General features: G+C 50.4%; 1 protein-coding gene across 3 annotated transcripts in view; it reads left to right on the top strand.

The window, feature by feature from the left end:
* Window positions 1-873: 873 nt before the first annotated feature.
* PREX1 (phosphatidylinositol-3,4,5-trisphosphate dependent Rac exchange factor 1) overlaps window positions 874-22991 on the top strand; it is a 194263-nt gene continuing 172145 nt past the window's right edge. For 2 of the 3 annotated variants that reach the window (XM_022597748.3, XM_022597747.3), the window contains exon 1: window positions 875-1190. In XM_022597748.3, the coding sequence (XP_022453456.1) occupies window positions 978-1190 (213 nt within the window). In that variant the 5' untranslated portion in view covers window positions 875-977. Of the gene's footprint in view, window positions 1191-22991 lie in introns of all 3 variants that reach the window. The other variant, XM_022597750.3, reaches the window with a different exon arrangement.

The following is a 22991-nucleotide window of genomic DNA, read 5'->3' as shown; positions in this document are numbered from 1 at the left end:
GCCGCTTGATTAGTGACTGGAGAGCAAATAATTTCCTCTGAGAAAGGTTGGAAAGGGCAGGCTCATCTCATGGGAGGCATAGAAGTTATAAAGAAAGAGAAAAAGATAAGAAGGAAGGAAAGAAAAAGGAAGGGGAAAGAGAAAAGAGGGGGTAAGAGAGAGAACGAGAGAGCCGTGCGTCTTCCTTCCCAAGCTCGTGGCACCGCCCGAGGGCACCCAAAGGCCTGAGTGTCCCAAAGGCAGGGGCTGGGGTCACCGCTTTCTTCCCGGGGCCGGCGGGGGCGCGCGTGGTGGGGAGGGCTTTCTTCTGCGCGGCTCCGCTGCCAGCTTTTCCAACAGGGTGTTGACTCAGCCCGAGCGGCGGCGGCCGGCGACCGGACCTGCGTGTTTGTGCTGCGCGCGGTGGGTGTCGCGTGTGTCGGGGTGGGAGTGGCGTAGCCCGCGGCGGACTGGGGGGCGCCACGCGTCCGGGCGCGGAGTTGGTGCGTTGGCCGCGGCGGGCGCGCTGCTTCGGACTCTCGGGGCTCTGCGGGGCCCCTCGCGGAAGATTTTCGCCCAAGAGCCCCGGGCGCCCAGCTCAGGCCGAGCCGAGCTTCCGACGTACGAGCCCAGCGCCGCGGCGCGTCTCCAAGGGGCCCAGTGCGCGCGCGGAGCGCCTCTGCGGCCCGAGCACGGCGTGGCACTTGGCAGACGCTCCCTTGGCGGCGGGGGAGGCGGCGGCCTGGCCAGCCGTCTGGGAGCCCCGAGGGCCGGCCTCCTCCCGCCCCTCGTCCTGCCTCCGCGCGCTGCCTCCGCCCCCGGCCCGGGCCGCCCGCCCCCAGTCCCGCCTGCTCGCCCGCCGCGCCATGCGCCGGGCCCGCCGCTGAGCCCGGCCCGCCGGCGCGCCCCGTCCGGGATGGAGTGCCTGGACGCCTGAGTCGCCGCTCTGCGCGACCTCCGCGCGGGGGAAGGAGCCGGTGCCGCGCGGCCGCGCTAGGATGGAGGTGCCCGGCGGCAGCGATCCCAGTGGCGACGGGGCTGGGGACGGTGCCCACCCGGACCCCCGGGCACCCGGCGCCGCTGCGCCCATCTCCGGCCAGTGCGCGGCCGCCCGGGAGTCGGAGCGCCAGCTGCGCCTCCGCCTCTGCGTCCTCAACGAGATCTTGGGCACCGAGAGGGACTACGTGGGCACCTTGCGCTTCTTGCAGTCGGTGAGTGTAGCGCGGGGACAGCCTCCGCTCCAGCCGCCAGCCCCGCTGCGGAGCGCAGGGGCCTCCGGCGCGGGGTGGTCCCCACAACCTGTGGCCACGGCCCCCGGGCGGCGCGAGAATCTCCTCAGACGTGGGGAGGGCGGCCTCCTCCAGAGCTGGGCTGTCGCCTCCCTGGCCGGCCCCGACCCGGGGTCTCCCTCACTCTGTTTCTCCCCACGGCACGCTGCCCTTTTGTCTTTTTCTTTCCCCTTCTCCGCCTTTCAAATAGTTTTAAAATTAGTTACATCCGTGAGGCAGGGTCTCTGGGAGCCAGGCGCCGGGAGCTTGGGCTTTCGTTTTTTTTCCCCGGGGATTTCTTCGCCACCTAGTGCATCACAGACTACTCATCTAGGACGGACCCTAGAAATCCTAGAGCCCAGAGTCCCTAAGCGCCCAGTAGAGTAGGATAAAACCCAAAGCCCGGAGTAGGGACAGAAGTCGACAAAACCCCGGGGTAGGACCCCTCTTTCCCACGCACACGCTTTTGCTGGAGCTTGGGGACAGTGGGTTTCGAACTCACGACTCCGAGGTTCAGTCCCATCCTCCCCATCCCCTACTCCAAGTTGCAAAACCACAGCGTCAGATGCTGTAAAATAACTGAGCACTTATTATGTGCCAGGCGCTTACATTTGTCATGAGAAGGTTGAACCTTCACAAGTGGCCCATGAAGTAGGGACGAATATTTCCCTCACTTTTTAGATGGGAGAGTTTAGCTCCAGAGAGGTTGAGTAACTTGCCCAGAATCAAACAACTGGTTACTTGGGGATACCGGATTTTGAACCAGGGCAGCCTGAGCTAGTGCTCCAAACCCCTATTCTCGGCTGCATTTTTTTTTTCTTCTTCTTCTTCTTCTTCTTCTTCTTTTTTTTTTTCTCTGTGAGAGGGAGGAAGGGGCCACTTCCCTACTCTCCTAGGAAGTGAGAAAAGTGGCTAGGGGGTGGGAGTGGGGTGAGCCTTGCTGGAAATTAGGAGTCTCCGAGGGCTTTAATCTCCAAACCTCCTACTGGGACCTCATTTACTCCCTTCTCTGCTCTAGGAAGTCTTTTAATCCTGGTTCAGGAAGGGCTGGTTGGGGGTGGGGTGGGGCGGGGGCGGTTGGTGTTTCCTTCAGAAACCCCAGAGCCAGGCTCTACAGCTCCCAGTCTCCGGGGAAAGAGGGAGACTCTGGCATCCTCTGGGGTCCCCCGTGGCTTGGGGGTGCAGCTGAGGCTGTGTGAGGTCCGAGTTTTAACTCAAGGAGGACAGAGCTCTTCTCTCTGTGAAAAGAGGTGTGTGTGTTGAGGGGTGGATGGGCGGGGAGGAGAGTTGTGCAGAGGCATTGAAAACCATTTGGCTGAAGGACCCTTCTAGAAAGGGCTGTGAGAATGAGGCAGGGTTGGCCTTTCTTTCCCATCCCTCCCTCTCTCACAGTTAAAAAGAAAAGAAAAGAAAAGAAAAGAATCTGCTCAGTTTGAATTAAAGATGTAGACAGCCCTGGTATCTCTGAGCAACGTCAGATTCTAGGGAACTCCTCATTTCTCCTTCTAGCCACTCCCTGCTTCTCAGTCTGGAAGGGAAAGAGGAAAGACAAGCCGATTTTTATATTAATAGGAAAGAAAATATACGTCTTCCTCCCACGTCCTTGCTCTGGATGGTGTGGTGCCTTTCAGAACAGATAGAGATGGCATTTGGGTTCACTGTGGTTTTAAATTGTCCATGTGTAGAGTCTGAGGAAGCTGGAATGATGGAAATTGATTGGAATCAACCATCCTTATTAAAGAAACAGAAAAAAAAAGATTTGTCTACTTCCATAGTATCTCCTTGACACTTTGAATTTGCGGAGGTCATCAGTTTTTTGTTTGTTTTTTTTTTGTATTGACCTGTCAGTTTTGAGATGAGCTGGTTCCGACTTGGACGTCTTGGATCAGTCGTGCACATGTCCTGGCCTCAGTTTCCCCACTTGTCAAATGAGGGAAGGGGAATCCAGGCTTTCTTTCTGCCATGTCCTTTTGGGTGTCCCCAAGCTGGTGCCAGAAAGAGACTGGTTGTGTAACCCGACTAGCGGTACCTCGTTTGTGAGCTGTAGGAGACCTCTCTTGTTTGGCTCCATCAGAAACGGTCCCTAAACGACCCAAGATCTTTCAATTTTGAAAACCCAGGGCTTAGAGCTTCACGAACTGCTAATTACCAAGGTTTTCCATGGCAGCGAGGCTGGCAACTTGCAGGTTGTGATTCTCTCCTGTCTTCCCACTCTCTCCTCCCAGCCTTTATACTTACTGAGGGCTTGTTCCCGCTCGGAAGAATGCTGGGTAATCCCTCCCTGCTTTTAATTCCATGTGGCAGAGGCAGGTCTCGAAGGGTTGCCTTGGCCTCCTTGTGTCCCTTGTTTTAAGGTCCTGTCGCCAGTAGAAATGAAGTCTTTGGGGGTAGACTGAGCATTGTGCGAAATGCAGAAAAGCCAGTTCTAAGTTCCTGCCCTCGAGGAGGGCCAGGTTCTAGTCAAGGGTGGCGAAATGGGTGTTTACAGAAATCCAAGTATGAGGCTGGGCTCGAGCCAGACTGCTTGGGGTCGGGTCCTTGGGCTGTGTGACCTTAGGCAAGTGGCTTGACCTTTCTGAACCTCACTTTCCTCATCTGTGAAATGGAGAATGATAATAGATCTTATAGGGTTTTTAAGAGGATAAGTGAGTTATATAAATATATATAAAGCACTTAGAACAGTGCCTAGCAGGTAGTAAGGCACTTCTAAATATTAGTTATTATCATTAATTGTTATATGATAATTAAATATTACAGGTGATTATTATTAAACATTAAAGATGATTAAGATGATAGGATTCTAGCATCTAGCAAGCAGGAGTAGTCAGGGAGGGCTGCTTGGAGGAAGTGAGATGTGAGTCAGCACTGAAAGGAGGACAGGAACTCTGAGTGAATTTCCTTTTGACCATCTACACTCCGGAACCAGTGGTTTTGTTTGGTTCCGGGCCTGGGGCTCTCTGGTTCCTCTAGAATCTCCCCATCATTGCCCACCTCCTTCAGGAACTGGGTTGCACCTCCTCCCCTGTCTCCGATGGGGACTGATGACTTTGGTGCCGTATTTTGTGTGTTTATTGAAGAGTCATGGAAAGGCAAAGACAGCCCTCTTGTATGGATGCTGGATCTCTCTTGGGGGACCCCATAGAGATTGTGGGAGAAAATGCCCCGGGTTTTGGCTGAAACTTGGATCTCAACATCTAGAAGCCCCGGCTGTGTTGGGTGCACCGTGTGTCCTCTTGGGCAGTGTTAATAATGATAGTAACAATGACAGTCATTACTGTGTAGGAGCTGACACTGATTCATCATTTACCGTTCTATCAATTCATTTGGTCTTTCCAACACCCCTATGAAGGAAGTGCTGTCCTTATCCCCATTGGCAGATGAGGAACCTGAGGCACAGGTAGTTTAAGTGAGCTGCCCTGGGTCATGTAGACAGCTGCCCACCCCAGAACTCATGTTCCTAGCCACTTCGCAGACTACCTCTGGCTTATAAAGGGCTTGACACCTGCCTTATTGGGGTGGCAAAACTGGGATTCGAATCCAGGTCTCTGTGACAATTACCCTCTGCCTATGCTTCCTCTGGTTACTTCCCCTCTGTGACTCCTGTTCTCTCTTCCGCACAATGGGCAGAACTTAGAAGAATGGAAACGTCAGGCTGCTGGGTTCCTCCTTTGCACTCTGTGTCTGTTCATGGCGTGAGGGTTGAATGTGGGGCTCTGGAGCCAGGCTGCTGGTGTTCAAATCCTGGCTTTACTCCACACCGCCTGTAGGTGGCCCTGGGCAGGTCACCAGCCTACTCTGTGCCTCAGTTTCCCCATCTGTACAATGGGCATAGTACAGCACCTGCTGTATCATAGGGGTGTTGTTGAATCCTCAGTGAACCTGAGGTTAACGCTCTTAGTTAGCACTGTACCAGGCACAAGTAGGTGCCCAGAATGCGCTGGTTGCTTTTGGGGGGGCAGCAACAGGGGGCAGTTGAGGTTATCTCTTTGGGGCTCAAAGTCTTCCCCCTTAAAGAGAGGCCGGGTGAGCCTTGAACCCACTTGCCTCTTGGTTGGATTGGTTTGGGGTCTCTGCCTGCAAGCGGGGTGGGGGGTCTGTCGTCAGGGGTAGGTGCCAGTGGGTCCCCTGATGGGTGTGCCATCCAGCCTGGGCGGATGAGCTGAGAGACTCCTGCGTGGGGAGTGAGTGGTCAGCAGGCCCCCCGAAGGGCTCCTCTTGGCTGAGGACAGAGACCTGTCACTCTCAGGCACCCAGAGGGTCTGCCTGAGCTGGCTGGGCCAGGGTCCCTGAGGATCAGGGGGTGTGGGCAGAAAGCTCCCAGAATATCTTCTGTGGTTCTGCTTTTTGGGGTTAGGAGACGAAAGCTTTTCTTTTCATTGGAGCTCTGCTTGCCAAAACAAGAAACTGTGTGGTTTTGTGTTGTCACTATTTTTTTTTTTTTTTTTTTTAAGATTTTTGTAGTCCTAGTCTGACACTAGGGAGCAGTGCTGGGGAGTGGGGATGGGGGGGTACATTTTAAATTCCGCGGTCACTGAAACAGAATGACCTAACCAGTGATGTGGGGGTTTTTTCACAAGCTTGTGTTGTGCAAAGTAGGATGCTAAGAAGTTCTGCCTTGGGAAAAACACTAACCATAATATGATGTACGTTGTATGTATAACATTACAGGAGCTTGGAGAGAAAGATGAAAAGACCTGTATCTTGTGAAGAAAGGCAAGCAGAAAGATGAAAAAGGAAAAAATGTTCCAAGAAAGGCTGTTTGTAATGCCCTTTCCACGTAAAATTATGCTTATGTATGAGAATATATTTTTTACAAATCGCTGATGGAAGTAATTGCATTTCCAGCATGATTATTAGATGAATGCACAACAATAGTAATAATAATTTTGCTAACATTTATGTAGCGCTAGATGTTTGTAAGCCCCGTATAAAGCATTCTCTGTGTATCAGCTCAAAAGTTCCAGGTATTATTGTGCTTACCATTTTACAAATGAAACAAAGGCACAGAGAGGCCAAGTCAGTTTCCCAAGGTCACACAGCCTGACCCAGCTGGGATTCAAACCCAGGTAGTCTGGCTGCATAGCCCCCATTCTTTACCACTACCCTTAACTGCCCCAACATGGTGCTGTGTTCATGACCCAAATTACTGTCTTTGTGAGGCCTCTGGGCTGCCCAGGTGGGCAAGAATTAAGCCAAAAGGTCCAAATTATCTGAGCTTCAGGATGCTAGAGGGCCAGGACCAGGCCACTTTGTATTGGCCTGAACATTTTCAGGAAGCAAGTGAAAATTTTGTGCTGATAAAAACCTAAGCATCAGTAAGAGTTAGATGAGGCCCATCTTTTGTGTATTGCAAACAGAGCTACGTATAGGTAAAGCCATAAAGAAATTAGACAGTTTTTCTCAGCGTGTACGTGTATAGGGAGCACCTGCTGTATATTCCGGGCAGTGTTTTAGGCCACAAAGATGCAGCCGTCAACAGGGCAAACGTGGTCCTTGTCCTTATGAGAAAGATGACTCAGGGATGCTAGAACTCGTGCATTTGAATGAGAGTGCTCTTCAGATAAGCATCCCGGACATCCATTCACTATTATTTTGGTGTTTGCTCTTGTGACCATTTCTCTGTCACTTTAAGAAGAGATGGATGGGGTTGGTGTCCCTGGCTTCTGGAGGCTTCAAGGGGCATCTCTTTCTTAGAGAGTATCCCCCCTTTATCAGGCCAGTGAGTAGAAGAGCTGTTGGGCTTGGGGCCACACCCTCAGATTAAGAAACCCACATCCTTTCTGCTTTACAGCCGCTCCTCTCTTAATGCTTTTGCAAGAGTTGAGTCTTTGAAGTAAGCCATGCCTTGCTGCAGAACTTTACCTCCCAGATTTTTGTGATTTCTCTTCTTTTTTCCAATAGACACAGGTTCTCTGGCTGGAACCCTAGTGAGAGGTGGGCAACCAGAGTATCGTGTCCCACTGGCTTTCTTTCTCAGGCACCAGGTGAGGTCAGAGCTGGTTCTTGCCCCAGAATTTAGGAGACATAGAACCTGCGAGCAAGCCAGGGGGTGGAGGGTCTGAGACCCCCCTGGAGGGACCCCCTGCGGCAGTTGCGGCCCCAAGGGGGAGGTGAGCCCTGGTGAAGGGTGGTGACTGTGCAGCTGGTCAGGGTTCCAACCTGAGAGTTCTGGGGAGACAGGGCTAGGGGGCCTTCTCTGGGGATTTGTGTTTTAGCCTGGATTCAACATCCTCCTTAAACAGGTTCATCTACAGGGGGCATTTCCAGCCCTAGTACCTGGTCTGGGGTGAATCCCTCCATCTTCCAACCTTCGGCACTATTGACATATTGGGCGGGATTATTCTTTGTTGTGGGGTTGTCCTGTGCATTGCAGGATGTTTAATAGCAGCCTTGGCTTCTACCCACTAGATGCCAGTAGCATCCCCTTCCCCCAGTTGGGACAATCAGAAATGTCTCTAAACATTGCCACATGTCCCCTGGGGACAAAATAGCCCCGGGCTGGGAATCACTGGCTAAAACCTCCTTTGACCACCAGCTCTGCTTTCAGACCATTTTAGGGCATTTACAGGCCTACATAGCCATGTATAGCATTGATGTGTATGTGTAAATGTGTATGTGTTTACATAAATGGCATGGTACGGTTTGTTCTTTTCACTCCGCAGTGTGTCTTGGGTTCATGGTTAAGAGCACAGACTCTACAGACAAATGGCCTGGGTTTGAAACCCAGCCCTGTGACCTTGGACAAGTCCTTTTGCCTCTATGAGCCCTGGTTTCCCCATCTGTAAGATGGTCGTAGCCCTCCTAGGGTGGCTGCAAGGATTGAGTGTAGTTTTTCATGCACCTGGCACAGCTGAGTGCTGAGGCAGGGTCAGCCTCCCTGAAGTACTTGCCACAGAAGGAAGCCCTGAGGAAGGAGGGAAGCCCTCCAGCCTCCCAGCCGAGTGTGGAGTTTTAGGTTTATTTTTATTTTCTCGGCTCCTGGAGGACCAGAAGAGGATCTGCCTGTCCGCCCCTCTTTTGTCTTGTGGTCAGACACACAATCTGTGTTTACCCGCCTGGTTCCTTCCCCAGGGTGGAGCTGACAGCCGATCCCTTGTTTCTGGGCCAGGAGAGGTGAGGCTATTTCAGGCTGGCGGGACTAGGGCCACTGAAGGTTGGTAGAGGCAGGTGGCCAGTTGCCACGGAGATCTGAGGTCTTTCCTCCCCTCGCTGGAGAGGGTGGGTGGCTTCTGCAAGGGGCTACTCCCAGGAGGGGTGAGGCCAGGGTCAGAGCGGGGCGTGGGCAGTCAGTGCTTTCATTCACAGATTCACTTGTTCATTCAATAAACGGACGTTAAGCACCTACTAAGTGCCAGACACTGGGCTAGGTGTTGGCATGTGGCCAGTACAAGATGGACAAGGTTCTTGCCCTCGTAGAATCTTCGGACCGTACAAAAAGAGGTCACTTGGGAGAGTGACAAGAGGTGTAATAATGATAAACTAATCCACTGAGGCCCTTCTGTGTGCCAGGTACTATGTGAATTATCTCCTTGAACCCTTGCAACAACCCTCTGAAGTAGAGACCATCATTATACCTATTTTGCAGGTGGGGAAACTAAGGCCCAGAGAGGTTGACTGACTTGCTCAAGTCCACACAGTTTGAGAGTGGGTGCACCAAGGAGGAAATAAAATGGGGATATGTTGGTGACAGGGATGGTGGCATCTACTGAGATGGGGTGGTCAAGGGAGGCCTCTCTGAAGAGGTGGCATCTGAGCTGAGTCCTGTGGCAGAGAAGGAACCAGCTGTGGAAAGAGTCGAGAGAAGTGTGTTCCAGGTAGAGGGAATGGCATGTGCCAAGGCCCTGAGGCAGGACCGTGTTTGGCTTGTTTGAGGAATAGCAAGAGGCCAGGGTGACTGGAGGGGAGGTGAGGTTGGCATGGGCAGCGGGGGCCTGGTGGCATGGGCCTCACATATATGGTGAGCAGTTTGGGTTTGAGTCTTAGTGGGCTGAGGAGCCCCTGGCGGGTGAGATGGCTTCCTGCTTCCCGGGAGGGAGGGGGCACCCCTTGTTTTCTGTTCAAGAAACTGATTTGTATGATTAAAAACTGTTAGGTGGCACCTTGGACTCCACCCTCCACTCACAGCTGTCATAACAGCACTTTATCTGGTGTCAGCTCTCACCCCTGCCCTTGGGGGGGGAAAAAAAAGTCTTTTTCAGACCCACTTCACAGATGAGGAAAACTGAGGCACAGAGGGTAACTTGCCCAGGGACACACCATCTGGAACTGGCCATCGCCTCCTCTGCTCTCACCCTTGCCTCCCACGGTCTGTTCACCATACACAGCCTGAGGAGTCTAGTTAGCACTTAAGTTATGTCATGCCGCTGCACCACTCAAAGCCCTCCTATGGCTGCCACCGCCCTCAGAGTAAAAGCCACGTCCTTAGAGTGGCCTGGAAGGTCCTGCATGTTCTGCCCCTGTCACTTCTCCCATCCCTCTCCTAGTCATCTTTTTTTCTCATAGAGTTTTTTTTCTTTAATTGAGATGTGATTCACACATGGTAAATTTTACCCCCTAAAGCGTACAATTCTGTGGTTTGGGATGTATTCACAAGTTGTGCAATCATCACCGCCATCTAATTCCAGAATCTTGTGTTGCTCTCATTCCCTCCCTCACTTCCCTCTAGCCACATTGGCCCTTTCTCAGATGCACCTGGCATGCTCCTGCTTCAAGGTCTTCTCACTTGTTCTTTCTGGAATGCTCTTCCTCCAGTATCCCTGTGGCTCACTCCTTCAGGCCTCTGCTCAAACGTCATGGTCTCCATGAGGTCTTTTCTGACCAACCCCCACTTCTAATTTGAAATTGTACTCCACCCTCACTCACCACTTCCTGTCTCCTTTTCAATTTTAATTTATTTAAATTAAATAAATTTTTAATTTTATTCTCTCTCTGGTTTTTAATTTATTCTCTCTAGCACCAAGAACAATGCCTAGCACATAGTAGGTCCTCATTAAATATTTGTTGAATGAAGGAAAAAAAGCCTCTCTTCTGTATACATGTTTATATGTTTTTTAAATAATGTGATTATCTTGATTTATATAACTGCTAAATTTTTTTTTGTGTGTGTGTGTGTTACGTGGGCCTCTCCCTGCTGTGGCCTCTCCCGTTGGCGGAGCACAGACTCCGGACGTGCAGGCTCAGCGGCCATGGCTCACGGGCCCAGCCACTCCGCAATACGTGGGATCTTCCTGGACCGGGGCACGAACCCGCGTCCCTTGCATTGGCAGGCGGACTCTCAACCACCGTGCCACCAGGGAAGCCCCCTTACCGACTTTTGGTCCCCTTGTTCTACCAGTTACTGGTAGAAGTCTCCAACTATGGTTGTAGGTCTGTGCATCTCTTCCTTGAATTCTTTCAGTTTTACTTTAAAGTCATTTTGTTGGAGCATACACGTTTATGATTATGTCTTCCTGATGAATTGAGTCTTTTATCATCATGAAATACTGCTCTTCACCCCGATAATGCTCATTGTCTTGAAGTCTCTTTAGTCTGATATTAATATAGCCACGCCAGCTCACTTATGTTTTCTGCTTTCTGTCTCTTTCCTGTTAGCCTCTTTGTGTCTTTATATTTCAAGTCCATCTCTTATAGGCATCACAGAGCTGAATCTTGCTTTTTTATCCATACTGACAGTCTCTGCCTTTTAATTGGACTATTTAGCTCACATACATTTAATGTAATTATTGACAGGGCTGGGTTTAGGTCTAATATCCTGCCATTTCATTCTGGTTTGTTTGATGAGGCAATGGCAATCAAAAAGGATCTCCTTCTTCCCCATCCCCATTGCACTAACGGTAAGGGGAGCAGGAAATTGAGGTTGATTGAATCCAGACTCCTTGCTGTGGCTTACAAGGCCTCTGTGATCTGGACTCTGCTCACCATGCCAACCTCATCTCTCCCTACATTCACTATGTCCTGGTCCCATCAGCTTTCTTTCTGTTCTTGAACTTGCTAGGCTGGTGAACCTTTTCATTTGCTGTTCCTCTTGCCTGCATCACCTTTAACTGTGCCACATCAGGGGTCCTTCCCTCTTGTTCAGCTGTAACTCCAGTGTCACTTCCTCAGAGAGCCTTCAAGTCATGGTCTCTGTGTCACCACACCTGTTTTCTTCTTGGTTCCTGTCACTCCCTGAAATAATCTTGTCTGTTTACTTGATTAGTGTCTGTCTACTCCCCTAGGATATAAGTCATATGGTCTGCTGTGTTCACTGACACCCCTCCAGCACCTAGCACATAATGGGTGCTGTTAGTATGGGTCGAGGGAGCGAATGTGTGAGTGAAAGGGATCAAATGGGGTGCACTCTGTGGCAGGGGCCCTCCTGGTTCCTGCCACCAGGCCTCCCTGGTTCCTTGACTTTGGGGAGCATGGACCACAGCATGGGGAGTGGCTGCAGGCTGGCATCCTTGACCTCCTGCCCTTACCACACTGGGAGGGCAGAGGGAGCTCTGTGTGGTCCCAGCCACTAGCTGATGGCTGGCCAGGCTGTCGATTGGGTGGTCTTTTAAGGTTTATTTCCCCTCAATCACAAAGGTAACAAATACAGTGGGGACGTGTGTGTCAAAAGCCCATTCCCTTATGTCCGTTCAATTACAGGCTCTCTCTTATGGAACCAAGTGTGGTAAAATGATGTTTTATGTATGTACCTGGCTGTATATGTTATACCTTTCTATATATGTTCAGGGGTCTAGACGTAGAACTCCAGTGTGCTGTATTTGTGGACATTTTAATGCATTTTTTCAAAGTTAATTTTTTGGTAACTTTTTATTTTGACATTTCAAGAATATAGAGCACCCCGTATACCTTTCACCTGAATTCACCAATTGTTGGCCTTGGGCTACATTTGTTTTAAAATTCTCCCCTTGTCTTTCCCTTCCTCCCCACTTCCCCTGCCCTCTACATACAAACATATGCGTGCATACACACACACACACACACAGACACACACACACACATTATTATTATTACTTTGATCCATTTGAGAGTAATTGCAGACATGATGCCCCTAAATAATTCAGCATGTATCTCCTAAGAACACAGACATTCTCTAATATAACCACAAGACACTGAACAAAATCAGGAAATGTAACACTGATAGTAAATTATACAATCCATGGGAATTCCCTGGGTCTCCAGTGGTTGGGACTCCACGCTTTCACTACCGAGGGCCCAGGTTCAGCTCCTGGTTGGGGAACTAAGATCCCACCAGCCATGTGGTACAGCCGAAAAAAAAAAAAAATTATACAATCTGCAATCTATATTCAAATTTCACCTATTTTCCCAAAAATGTTCTTTATACCTCTCCTCCCCTCCTTCCCCATCCCCAGTCCAGGGTCCAATCCTGGATCATGCATATTTCGTTGCCTTCTTTGGCGATTTTGACTGTGTGTGACTTTTAGCCTTGTGCGGGTAGTAGGAACTCTCCCCTAAGATGTGGCTCTGACAGTGCTTCTCCCAGGCCACTACTTACCAGCTCTGTAACGCTGGGCAAATGCCTCTTGGGCCTCAGTTTCTTTGGCTATAAAAAGGGGAAATCTCTGTTTCTCCCCCATAGGCTTCTTTTCTTCCACACATTTTATTGAGCGTCTACTGAGTGCCTGGCTGTGTTGTAGATGCTGGTGAGTCAGCAGTCACAGGGCAGGCAAACATCTGGGCCCCCGGGGCGGTGGCTGAGAGGAGAAGGTATGGTGGAGTAAAATAGTAGGTGTTGGGCACAGAGCTGGCTTCCAGGGACGCCCTCCACGCATTGGCCGTTTTTGCTGTCTCTGCTCTTTGTAGAACATTTGGAAAATCAAGACAAGCAAAAAGATCTCACCCTTCCAAACAGTCACTTCACCTTTTGGTACATTTCCTCCTTGCTCTCTGCGTTCTGTTTGAGCTGAGGTGTGATCACGCCGCACACACTATGTTTCGTCTTTTCTTGCCCCTTCTGTGCAGCTCCTCGTGTCCCTGCCAAGCACTCTTCGTCACTAAGCCTTTAATGGCTTCGTAGTGATACGTGGGGCTCTGGATCTGCTCTGTCCAGGTTGAGTTGTTAGGGAACTGTTGACTGAAATCGCCCACCTTGACCAGGCCTGCTCGCTGAGTTGTCTCACAACCGGAGGTCCCGATAAGGAACATGGTGCCGCTGTGGAAAACTAACCGAAAGAATTCGGGAGGGGCCTAAAGAGGGAGGAGACAACCAACCTCCCAGAGTCCTTCGCGCTGGAATCCATCTTGGCTGAGAGATGCGTGCGCCACGAGGAAGGACCCTGACTCAAGACTATGGGTCACGCAAGGTGATTGGCCAGAGACAACACGGAAACTAACGCCATTACCATAAAACCTGAGGCTGCAAACCATGTGGCAGAGCAGTTCTCGTGGGGTCCCTGACCCTCCTGCTCTCTGCCCAGGCGCCCCTTTCTAGTAAAGTCTCTTGCTTTGTCAGCACGTGTTTCTCCTTGGACAATTCATTTCCAGATGTAGACAAGAGCCCACTCTCGGGCCCTGGAAGGGGTCCCCCATCCTGCAACAAAATCCTGGCTACTTACCGGCTGTGTAATGGTGGTCAAGCTGCTTTACCTGGGCATGCCTCACTTCCGGAAATAGTGCCCACCTCTTAGATTGATGGGGAATTAGATGAATTAAGATCCATAAGATCTGTAAGCTCTCAAAACAGTGCCTGGCACATGGTAAGCACTCCGTATTTATTAGCTATAATTATAATAATTATTATAATAACATACTAATAAAATTATTATCAGTTAACCATTCCATTTATATTGGGCATTTACATAGATTTCAGCTTTTCACAATTACAGAGTACATGCGTCTTTGTTCAAGTTGCCAGTTCTTTTATTGATTCAGTAACTGGGGGCTGAAGAAACTTTGGTTTAGGGCCTTTTGGTTTTTAAAAAAAATTTTTTAATTTTTGGCTGCGTTGGGTCTTTGTTGCTGCACGCGGGCTTCCTCTAGTTGCAGTGAGTGGGGGCTACTCATTGTGGTGCGTGGGCTTCTCACCGCAGTGGTTTCTCTTGTTGCGGAGCACGGGCTCTAGGCACGAGGCTTCAGTAGTTGTGGAACATGGGCTCAGTAGTTGTGGCTCGCGGGCTCTAGGCATGCAGGCTTCAGTAGTTGTGGCACATGGGCTCAGTAGTTGTGGTGCACAGGCTTAGTTGCTCCATGGCACATGGGATATTCCTGGACCAGGGCTCGAACCCATGTCCCCTGCATTGGCAGGTGGATTCTTAACCACTGTGCCACCAGGGGAGCCCCGGGCCTTTTGGTCTTTACTAACCCAAAGAAATGATTGGCACCTAGAATCCTAGAATCGGGTTGTCAGAGCTGAGAGAGACCATGACATCATCTCACCCATTCATTTCATTTTTCCAGAAGGGGAAACTGAGGCCCAGAACTGTTCAGTGACTTGGTCCAGGCTTACCAATGGAGTATGTGATGGAACTTGAAATTGAAAGCAGTTTTCCTGACTCCTATCCCATGATTGTTCTGCTTTTGTCCAACAGCTCAGATGCTTGGAGGGCAGAGAGGGAGCTTTAAGTTGTGTCCAGATGAGTTGGAGGAATCCTGTGTGCCTAGAGGATGCCTTTGGGAAACTTTATTTTCAGATTCTGTAACTTTAGTGACCATAAATGGTATGTGTGTGTCTGTCTGTCTGTCTTACTATCATTCATCCTCCATGGGTCCATAGCACTATGAGTTCCAAATTGGGGGTCCTCAAGCCAGCGCAGGCCCGTAAATAGGTTTTGTCAGGCCTGTACAGTGTTTAAAAATTTTTAAATTGGTTGCCAGCATTGAAAAATCAAGAAATTTCGTACAAAAATTTATATTTCTGATTTCTTAAATAATCAGAAGATCTGCCCACATCAAGCTTGCATGCCTACAGGCCAGCACTTGGCTGGAGCTGAACAGTAGCTGCCTTCTTTAGACAGGGCTTGCAGTCTTCAGTTTGCCACAGTCTCCACCCTTCCATAATGTCCCTGACATTGAAACCAAATATTGGTTGCCATTTATCATTGTGCTCGCTGTGCTGTTTGTTTTTTTCTTTTGTGGTACGTGGGCCTCTCACTGTTGTGGCCTCTCCCGTTGAGGAGCACAGGCTCCGGACGTGCAGGCTCAGCGGCCATGGCTCACGGGCCCAGCCGCTCCGCGGCATGTGGGATCTTCCCGGACCGGGGCACGAACCCACATCCCCTGCATCGGCGGGCGGACTCTCAATCACTGCGCCACCAGGGAAGCCCTTTTTTTTTTTTTTTTAATACAGTTAAGAGGACATTGGAATATTTTTTCTAACCCTTGTTTCTATCAAATGGAAAACTGAAAGCCAGACCAAGAGGGTTACATATTTTAAGAAACAAAGGAGGGACAGGTCTATTCTCTGAGGTGAGTAGAGGGGGAGAAGGTTGTTGTCTCTTAGAGAGGGCGACTCTCTTGTCCTGACTTCCATTTCCTGTGGCCTGTGAGCAATCATTCTCTTTTCTTTTTTGCAACATCAGCTGTTGAACTGGAGGTTGCCACATTCATCTGTCCTACTTCCTGCAGCTTGTTCTGTACTTATGCTCCTTTGGGAGATCCTGGGGTGCACATCCCAGAGAGGAAGCAGTGAGCATCCTACAAGGGTGTTAGGGGTTCCCTCAGCTACCGTCTGGGGCCTCCTCTTGGACTTCAGGCGCTGGTACCATCCCAGTCAGGCTTGGTGTCTTCCTGCGCTTGTGCAGCCCCGTGGAAACCTCTCCCCTGCTTTGTTTCTCCCAAATCTAGAAGGTTTTAAAACAACAACAGTAATAACAACAACAGCAATAGCACTGCTCTTGCTCACAAGATCAGCAAATGCTGGTTGTCAAGATTCTTTGGTTGCAAGTGACAGAAAACCCAGCTTAAACTGCCTTCAGCAGAGATGGGAATTGCTTGGCTTGTGTTAAGGAAGGGTCTGTCTGTTGTCCTGGGGTGGCCTCTGATTGGCTGCCTTGAGTCATGTGCCCATCACTGAAACTGACTGGCCAGGTCTGGGTGAGGGGCCCACCTGTACCACATGGCAGTGGGGGAGCCATGGTTCCTGGAAGGAAGACTTCAGGCTGCTGGGACCAGAAGAAGGGGAGGGATGCCAGCTGGGAGCATCTCTCCTCCTCTGTGCTGGTACCACCATCCCAGATTGGAAGCCTTTACCTTCTCCAGAGTCTTGGGTCGCAGGGAACCCTGTTGTCACTTGGGCTGCCTGCAGTGCCCCGTGGCTTTTCCACATCCTACCTCAAAACCTTGCTCATCTCCTGCTTCCTCAAGAGGTCCTCCCTGACTGTTCTGGCTCTTTCCATGGATCTAATAAGAGCATCAGCATCCACATGTGTGAGATGTCTTCAGTGGACATGTCTCAAGCAGCATAACCTCCCAGGAATCTGGCGGGGAAGATGTTCCAACGTTGCCTATTTTATGGATGAGGAAACAGAGGCTCAGAGAGGTTCAGCAAGCAGAAAGGCTTGAGGGTCACACAGTATCCTTTTCTCTCATTGGAGGCTCCATCGTGTGTGTTTTGTCTTCTCTAGGGCCATACAACCTGGATTTGAATCCAGGTTCTGCCCCTTCTAGGTGTTGTCACCTTAGGAAAATGGCTTAACCTCTGTATCTGGGGGAAGAGCATTCCAGGCACAGGGAACAGCAAGTGCAAAGGCACTGAGGCAGGAGCATGTTTCAGGAACAGCAAGGAGGCCAGAGTGGCTGGAGTAGAGTGAGCCAGGTGAAGCGTGAATCGGAGGTGAAGTCAGGGAGGTAACAGAAGGATGGGGGAGACTGGTGCGCAGATTGTACAGGGTCTTATGGGTCATTGTAAGGACTTTGCATTTTACTTTGAGTGAGGTGGGAGCCCTTGGAGCTTTTGAGCAGAGGAGGGACAGAATCTCACTTAGTTGTCACAGGATCCCTCTGGCTACCAGTGGAGAATGGACTGTAGCGGGGCAGGGTGGAGGCAGAGGGAGGAGGCTGCATGGTAGCCCAGGTGGAACAACATGGCAGCTGGGGTCTGGGGTGTTCCACAGGTGGCTTGAAGTTAGTTAATTGCCCCTCCTTTGTGTTCCTGTGTTGTTCGTTAGCTGTATGGCCTTGGGTCCTGGCTTTATCTCATTGAGCCTCAGTTTTCACATCTGTAAAATGGGGTTAATGGTGTTACTTCTCTTATCAGGCTGTGGGCGTGAGTTACATGCCATGATAAATGTAAAGTGTTTCCGGGAGTGTCTGGCACGTTGTAAGCTCTCAGCAGATATTTGTGGAATAAACCAGTGAGAGAACGACAGGGAGTTTGGGGCTGCTCCAGCTCTGCCCAAGGCATCTACCCATGAGGTAGCCCCAGAGCGGGAAGCATCCCATCTCCCTGCCCAACACTACCCTCCTTCCCACACACACGGAGATTTGAATGAACAGAACCCAGAATGTTCTGGCAACAGTCGCTCCCTCTTTCCTAGTGACAAAGACATCTTTGTTATGCCTGGGTGTGAAATCCATCTCAGAAATGAGGATGGTGCAGGCTCAGGAGGCAGCTGGCAAGGAAGGGGAGGAGCTTGGGAGGAAGGCATCTCAGGGCCCTGTAGAGGGACAGCCTGCCCCCGCACAGTCATGTAGCCTCTTGTGGGTCAGAATGCTCTTGCACTGGTAGTGCTTTGTGGAACGAGAACTATGCGGGGCCACATTTCTGCTGAGTAACCACATCGGTCAGCATTACCTTCTGTAGCATTACCATTATCTCTCTCTGACACACAGAAAAAAGTGATAATACCTAGTGCTGGTGTGCCTGCTGGGAAGTGCACAGTTCCATAGGGTTGCTGTCAGGAGTCTTAATGCTGCTGTCTTTTGGGAAAAATAGTCTGGCCATGTTTTCTTATTTATTTATTTTCCTTCTCGTTTCATTGAGATATAATTCACATACAGCACTGTGTAAGTTTAAGGTGTACAGTGTAATGATGTGACTTACGTCATGAAATGATGATCCCAATAAGTTCAGTGAACATCCGTCAGCTCATAGAGCTACAAAATAAGAGAAGTAGAAAACATTGTCCTTGTGATGAGAACTCTTCGGATTTACTCTCTTGACAACTTTCATATCTAACGTACAGCCGTGTTAAGGATATTTATCGTGTTGTCGTCTGGCAATGTTTTCAAAAGTGAAAACCCAGGATACCCTTTGAATCAGTTCCTTTGGGAATCTCTCCTGTAGAACCAAGAAGAAAAAGTATGTAAAGATGTCAGAAAGTTGTTTGTTCCGGTTTTGTTTATCATGGCCCTGCCCCCCACAAAAGGCAACCACTTGGGTACTCATTCGCAGAGAAAAGGCTAAGGTTTTTGCTCACCCGTGGTTGGGATGTTGGGCAGCTGTTTAAAAGAACGAACTAGATCTCTTCTCTTGATGTGAAGGGCTGTACGTGCTGTAGTGTTGAGCAAGAAAGGTTAAGTTGCGAGTCAAGCGTAGAGGGTGATCCCAGCTCTGAAGGAGAAAACCCAACAGCCCAAAGACCCTCTGGATGAGTATCTGTGAATGTCGAGAGAGGCACTGGAGGATGCATCCCAGGATATTAACATTGGTGGCCTTGGGCTGAGAATGGGGAGGGTTTTAGAGAAAGATATTTTGTTTATCTTTGTATTTTTTTTTTCATTGTTCACTAGTTATAATGAACGCATTATTTTTCAAATTAAGATAAACTGACAATTAAAAAAAGACAGTTGCTGGCTTCTCACTCATGTGTGGCGGACCCGTACATAATATTGGGTCATATAAACCCTCCCATAGTCCTTTGAGAATCAGGATAACGGGGTGGTTGAACAAGATTCTGAATCCAGACCCCTTATGTTAAATCTGGGCCCCAGATTTGGCCAATGGATCTTTGCCCTTGTGGAGCTGACATCCTGGTCAGTGTAGGACTGCGCCTAGAACAGGGGTGTCCAAACGAGGGCACGTTTTGCCCCCCAGGGGACGTTTGGCAAAGTGTGCAGATGTTTTTAGTTGTCATAATTGCAGAGGAAGGATGCTACTGGCATCTGGTGGGTAGAAGCCAAGGATGTTGCTAAATAACCTACAGTGCCTTAGGACCACCTCCGTGGCATGAATTATCTGGTCCCGAACATCGGTAGTGCTGAGACTGAGAACCATGGGCTAGATCAGTGTCTGGCACACATTAAAAGCTCAACAAATATTAGCTGCTGTGATGAAAAGATGACATAAACATGTCTTTGTTTGCCGCCCATCTTACAGACGAGGAAATCGAGGCTTGGAGAGAGGTGCCCCATCCCTGGGGGAGGGAGGTGGCGTTCGGGGCTCGGGGCTGGCCTGTAAGTCCAAGAAGTGGGAGACCTCGATGCTGGGGAGACTCTGGAGACCCAGGCCTGAGCTGGGTGCTGGCCACGCCTCCTGGCTCCGCAGCTTGGTGCCAGCACTGTCGTCTGCCAGTCACCACGATATCTCGATGTCTCGGGCCAAGGTATGTTCTCAGCCCCCTCCCCATGTGTCAGTCTTTGTCACATCCTCTGTGCTGGCAGCCCCGGAAGGTGGGGTGGGCGGGGGGGGGTCCTTTTTATTTCCGCTCAGGAAAAGCTGTGTTTGGTAGCAGCACATGGTGTCGACAGCCAGGGGCCCAATTCGGGCAGCTCTGCCAGCTGACAGCCTTTGGACTACCTTGCGACAGCCTTGTCCCTCCCCGAGCCTCAGACTCCTCAGCTGGGTGATGCAGTGGGGCGGGCAGTGCTGTATCCTCCCCTGCCTCTTTCTTGGACACAGGTGAGATGCTGGATGTGCAGCTCCTTTGTCCACAGCAGGTCATTCTAGAAGGAGGAGCTGACGTCATTATTACTCTTTATCACCTGTGGGGGTGGGAGCCCAGTGTCAGGGGGCTGGGGATGGCTCCTTCCTTCTCTCCCTCTGTCATTTTATCCTAATTCTGTGATTGAGTTCGTCTTGTTCAGTCACTTTAACTGCCATCCCTTTGCTGACATTTCCCAGATGTATATTTCCTGCTCTGACCTCTGCCCTGACCTCCAAGCATGTGTATCCGGATGGTGATGACATCTCTCCTTGGGTGTCTAGCAGGCATTGCCAACACCCCACCTTCACCAGCTCGCCCTGCTCACAGCCCCTTCTGTCTAGGTAATGGTCCCTCCATCCTTCCACCTGCTCAGACTCATCCCTGGGGTCATCTCGATTTTGTTCTTCCTCTTACATCCTGCATCCGAAAGCTCAGAAGGTCCAGCTGGCTCCACTTTCAACGAGCGTCCAGAATATGGTCACTCCTCACCCCTCTGCGCTGCCACCATGGTCTTGGCCACCATTGTTTCCTGCCGGCACTGTTGTGGTCACCTCCTCCCTGGTCTCTTGCTTCTGCCCTTGCCCCGGACAGGTGGTTCTCCACACACACTGTCTGTAAGTCAGGTTACGTTCCTCCTCTGCTCAAAACCCTCCTATAACTCCCACCTCACTTGCTGTAAATGTCAAGGCCTTGATGATGACCTAGGAGGCCCTTCAGTATCTGTTTTTCCTGCTCCACGTGTCTGTCTGTCTGACTTCATCTCCAAACATACCTGACACATTCCTGCCTCAGGGCCTTGGCACTTACTGTCTGCTTGCTCTAGAACACTCTCCAGGTGTTCTTGTGGTTTGTTACCTCTTTGGGTCTCTGCTCTGATATCCCACTTTCTCAGTGCAACCTTCCCTGACCTTCCCATCTAAAAGCATACCTCTTCCCCATGCTCCCTCTCCCCCTTCTCCATTGCACTTAGATTTTACTTACTTGTTTGATAATTTTCTGCTCTCCCCTCACTAGAATTTAAACTCCTGGAGGGCAGGGATTTTTGTCCCTCCTGTTCCCTGCTGCTCCCAGACCTAGAGCAATGTCCGGCATACAGAGGGTGCTCAGTGAATATTTGTAGAGTGAAGGAAGGAAGAGCCACCCATTCATTATCCCATATCTCTTGAGATTATTTTGTATGTCAGGCTTTCTTCTAGGCATCAGGGACAGCACTAAATCAAACAATGGTTTGTGTCCTCAAGGAGTTCTAATCCAGGGGAGAGAATGGACACAAGTAATGACATTACAGTGTGGTAAGTGCTTTAACAGATATATTAGTCAGAACTCTTTGGGTTGTGAATGACAGAAACTCCAAGTCATAGTCTTAAGGAAAAAAAAAGGCTATTATGGGCTCAGTTGACTCGGGAAAAATGGCTTCAGGCATAGCTGGATCCAGGTGCTCTCCGGCCTGACCCTTAGGACATGTACCCATCCATGAACCAAGTATTGCTTATCTAGGAGCCCAGAACTCGGATTGCCTGGCTTGGGGCACGTGTTCATCCTTATCGATGGAGGTGAGGGATCAGCTTCTCCACAGGTACATGTACCAAGAGCAGGGCTCAGGTTGACTTTCAGGAGGTCACATCTCCGGGAGCTGCAGAAAGGGTGGATTCACATAGATTCTAAGCAGTTTTTGGGGTGTGTGGCCCTGTCTGTTGCAGGTGGCTGGGAGGTGGAGGAGGGGGTGCTGCAGGTTTCCTGGTGACAGGTGGCCCCCTGCCTCTCCCTGCACTTACCTCCTTTGCCCCCTTGCCCCATGCTTTGTAAATATTTCCGGCTCGCTGCCTCTCCGCTGTCCTCCCTTCCCTGTATCACAAAGGGGCTCCAGATGGTGTGGCTCTCAGGGAGTCTGCCACATAAATCTGTTTGGTTCTAATCCCCCTTCTCCCTCCCCACCCACATATGCAAGGCTCTGGGCTTCTCGGATCCTATTTCGGGCCTGAGGGAGGAAGGATGCTCAGGGACCCCGATGGGCTTCACCACTCTTTCTGGCCTGTGGTGCTGGGAGGCCACTTTTTATATGAGGGTGGCTTCATAGGCCTGCCCTGGGTCTTTTGGTTCCCAGGGACACCCTGAACCAGACATGCCTGCTATTACCTACTCTTCCTGGGGTCTAACTCAGGATGTCTCAAGTTTTACTATACATAGAACTGCCTGGGGTAGGTCTAATTAAAATGCAGATTCTGGATCAGCAGGTCTGGGGTGGGGCCTGAGATGCTGCATTTGTAACAGGCTCCCAGGAGATGAGATGCCCGTGCTGCTGGTCCAGGGACCACACTCTGAGGGGCGAGGGTCTAAAGTACTTTCTACTCCTTGGCTCGCCCCTCCCCCTCCCCAGGCTGGGTCAGATTCCCCATTGCTCTCTGCACTGCCTGTCTTCTCTCAGAGCCCTTGTCACACAGGGAATAGGTGATCTACTGTGTTAGATACATTTTAAGCTCCAGAAATCTTATTTTCTAATGTCTTCATACTGTCAGGAAATACTGATTAAGGTCCTACTAGGTGCCAGGCATTGGAGAAGCAACAGGGAGCAAAGCAGACAAAATCCTTGCCATCAAAGACCTGGCATCTAAATAGGAGGAGACGGACAATAAACAAGAAAAATTCTGCAAGTGACAAGTGCTATGAATACCGTAATACAGGGATTATAAATTAGTTAGTGTTGGGGGCTGTTTTGGATCTGATGATCAGAGAAGGCCTGTCTGGTGAGATGACTTTTGAACTGGAACCTGGTTGCCAAGAAGCCAGCCATGGGAAGAAGGGCAGGAAGAATTGTGTTCCAGGCAGAGGGAGCAGCCTGTGCAAAGGCCCTGGGGCAGGGATGAGCTTGGCCAGTTTTAGGATCAGCAGGGAGGCCGGTGTGGGGCTGGGGTGGAGTGAGTGAGGGGACAGT

This window comes from Delphinapterus leucas, chromosome 15, assembly GCF_059928025.1.
Source record: "Delphinapterus leucas isolate spDelLeu-1000000601 "Yukka" chromosome 15, BTC_Dleu_Yukka2, whole genome shotgun sequence".
Taxonomy (NCBI): Eukaryota; Metazoa; Chordata; class Mammalia; order Artiodactyla; family Monodontidae; genus Delphinapterus; species Delphinapterus leucas.
This window is presented reverse-complemented; position numbering and strand designations above follow the sequence as displayed.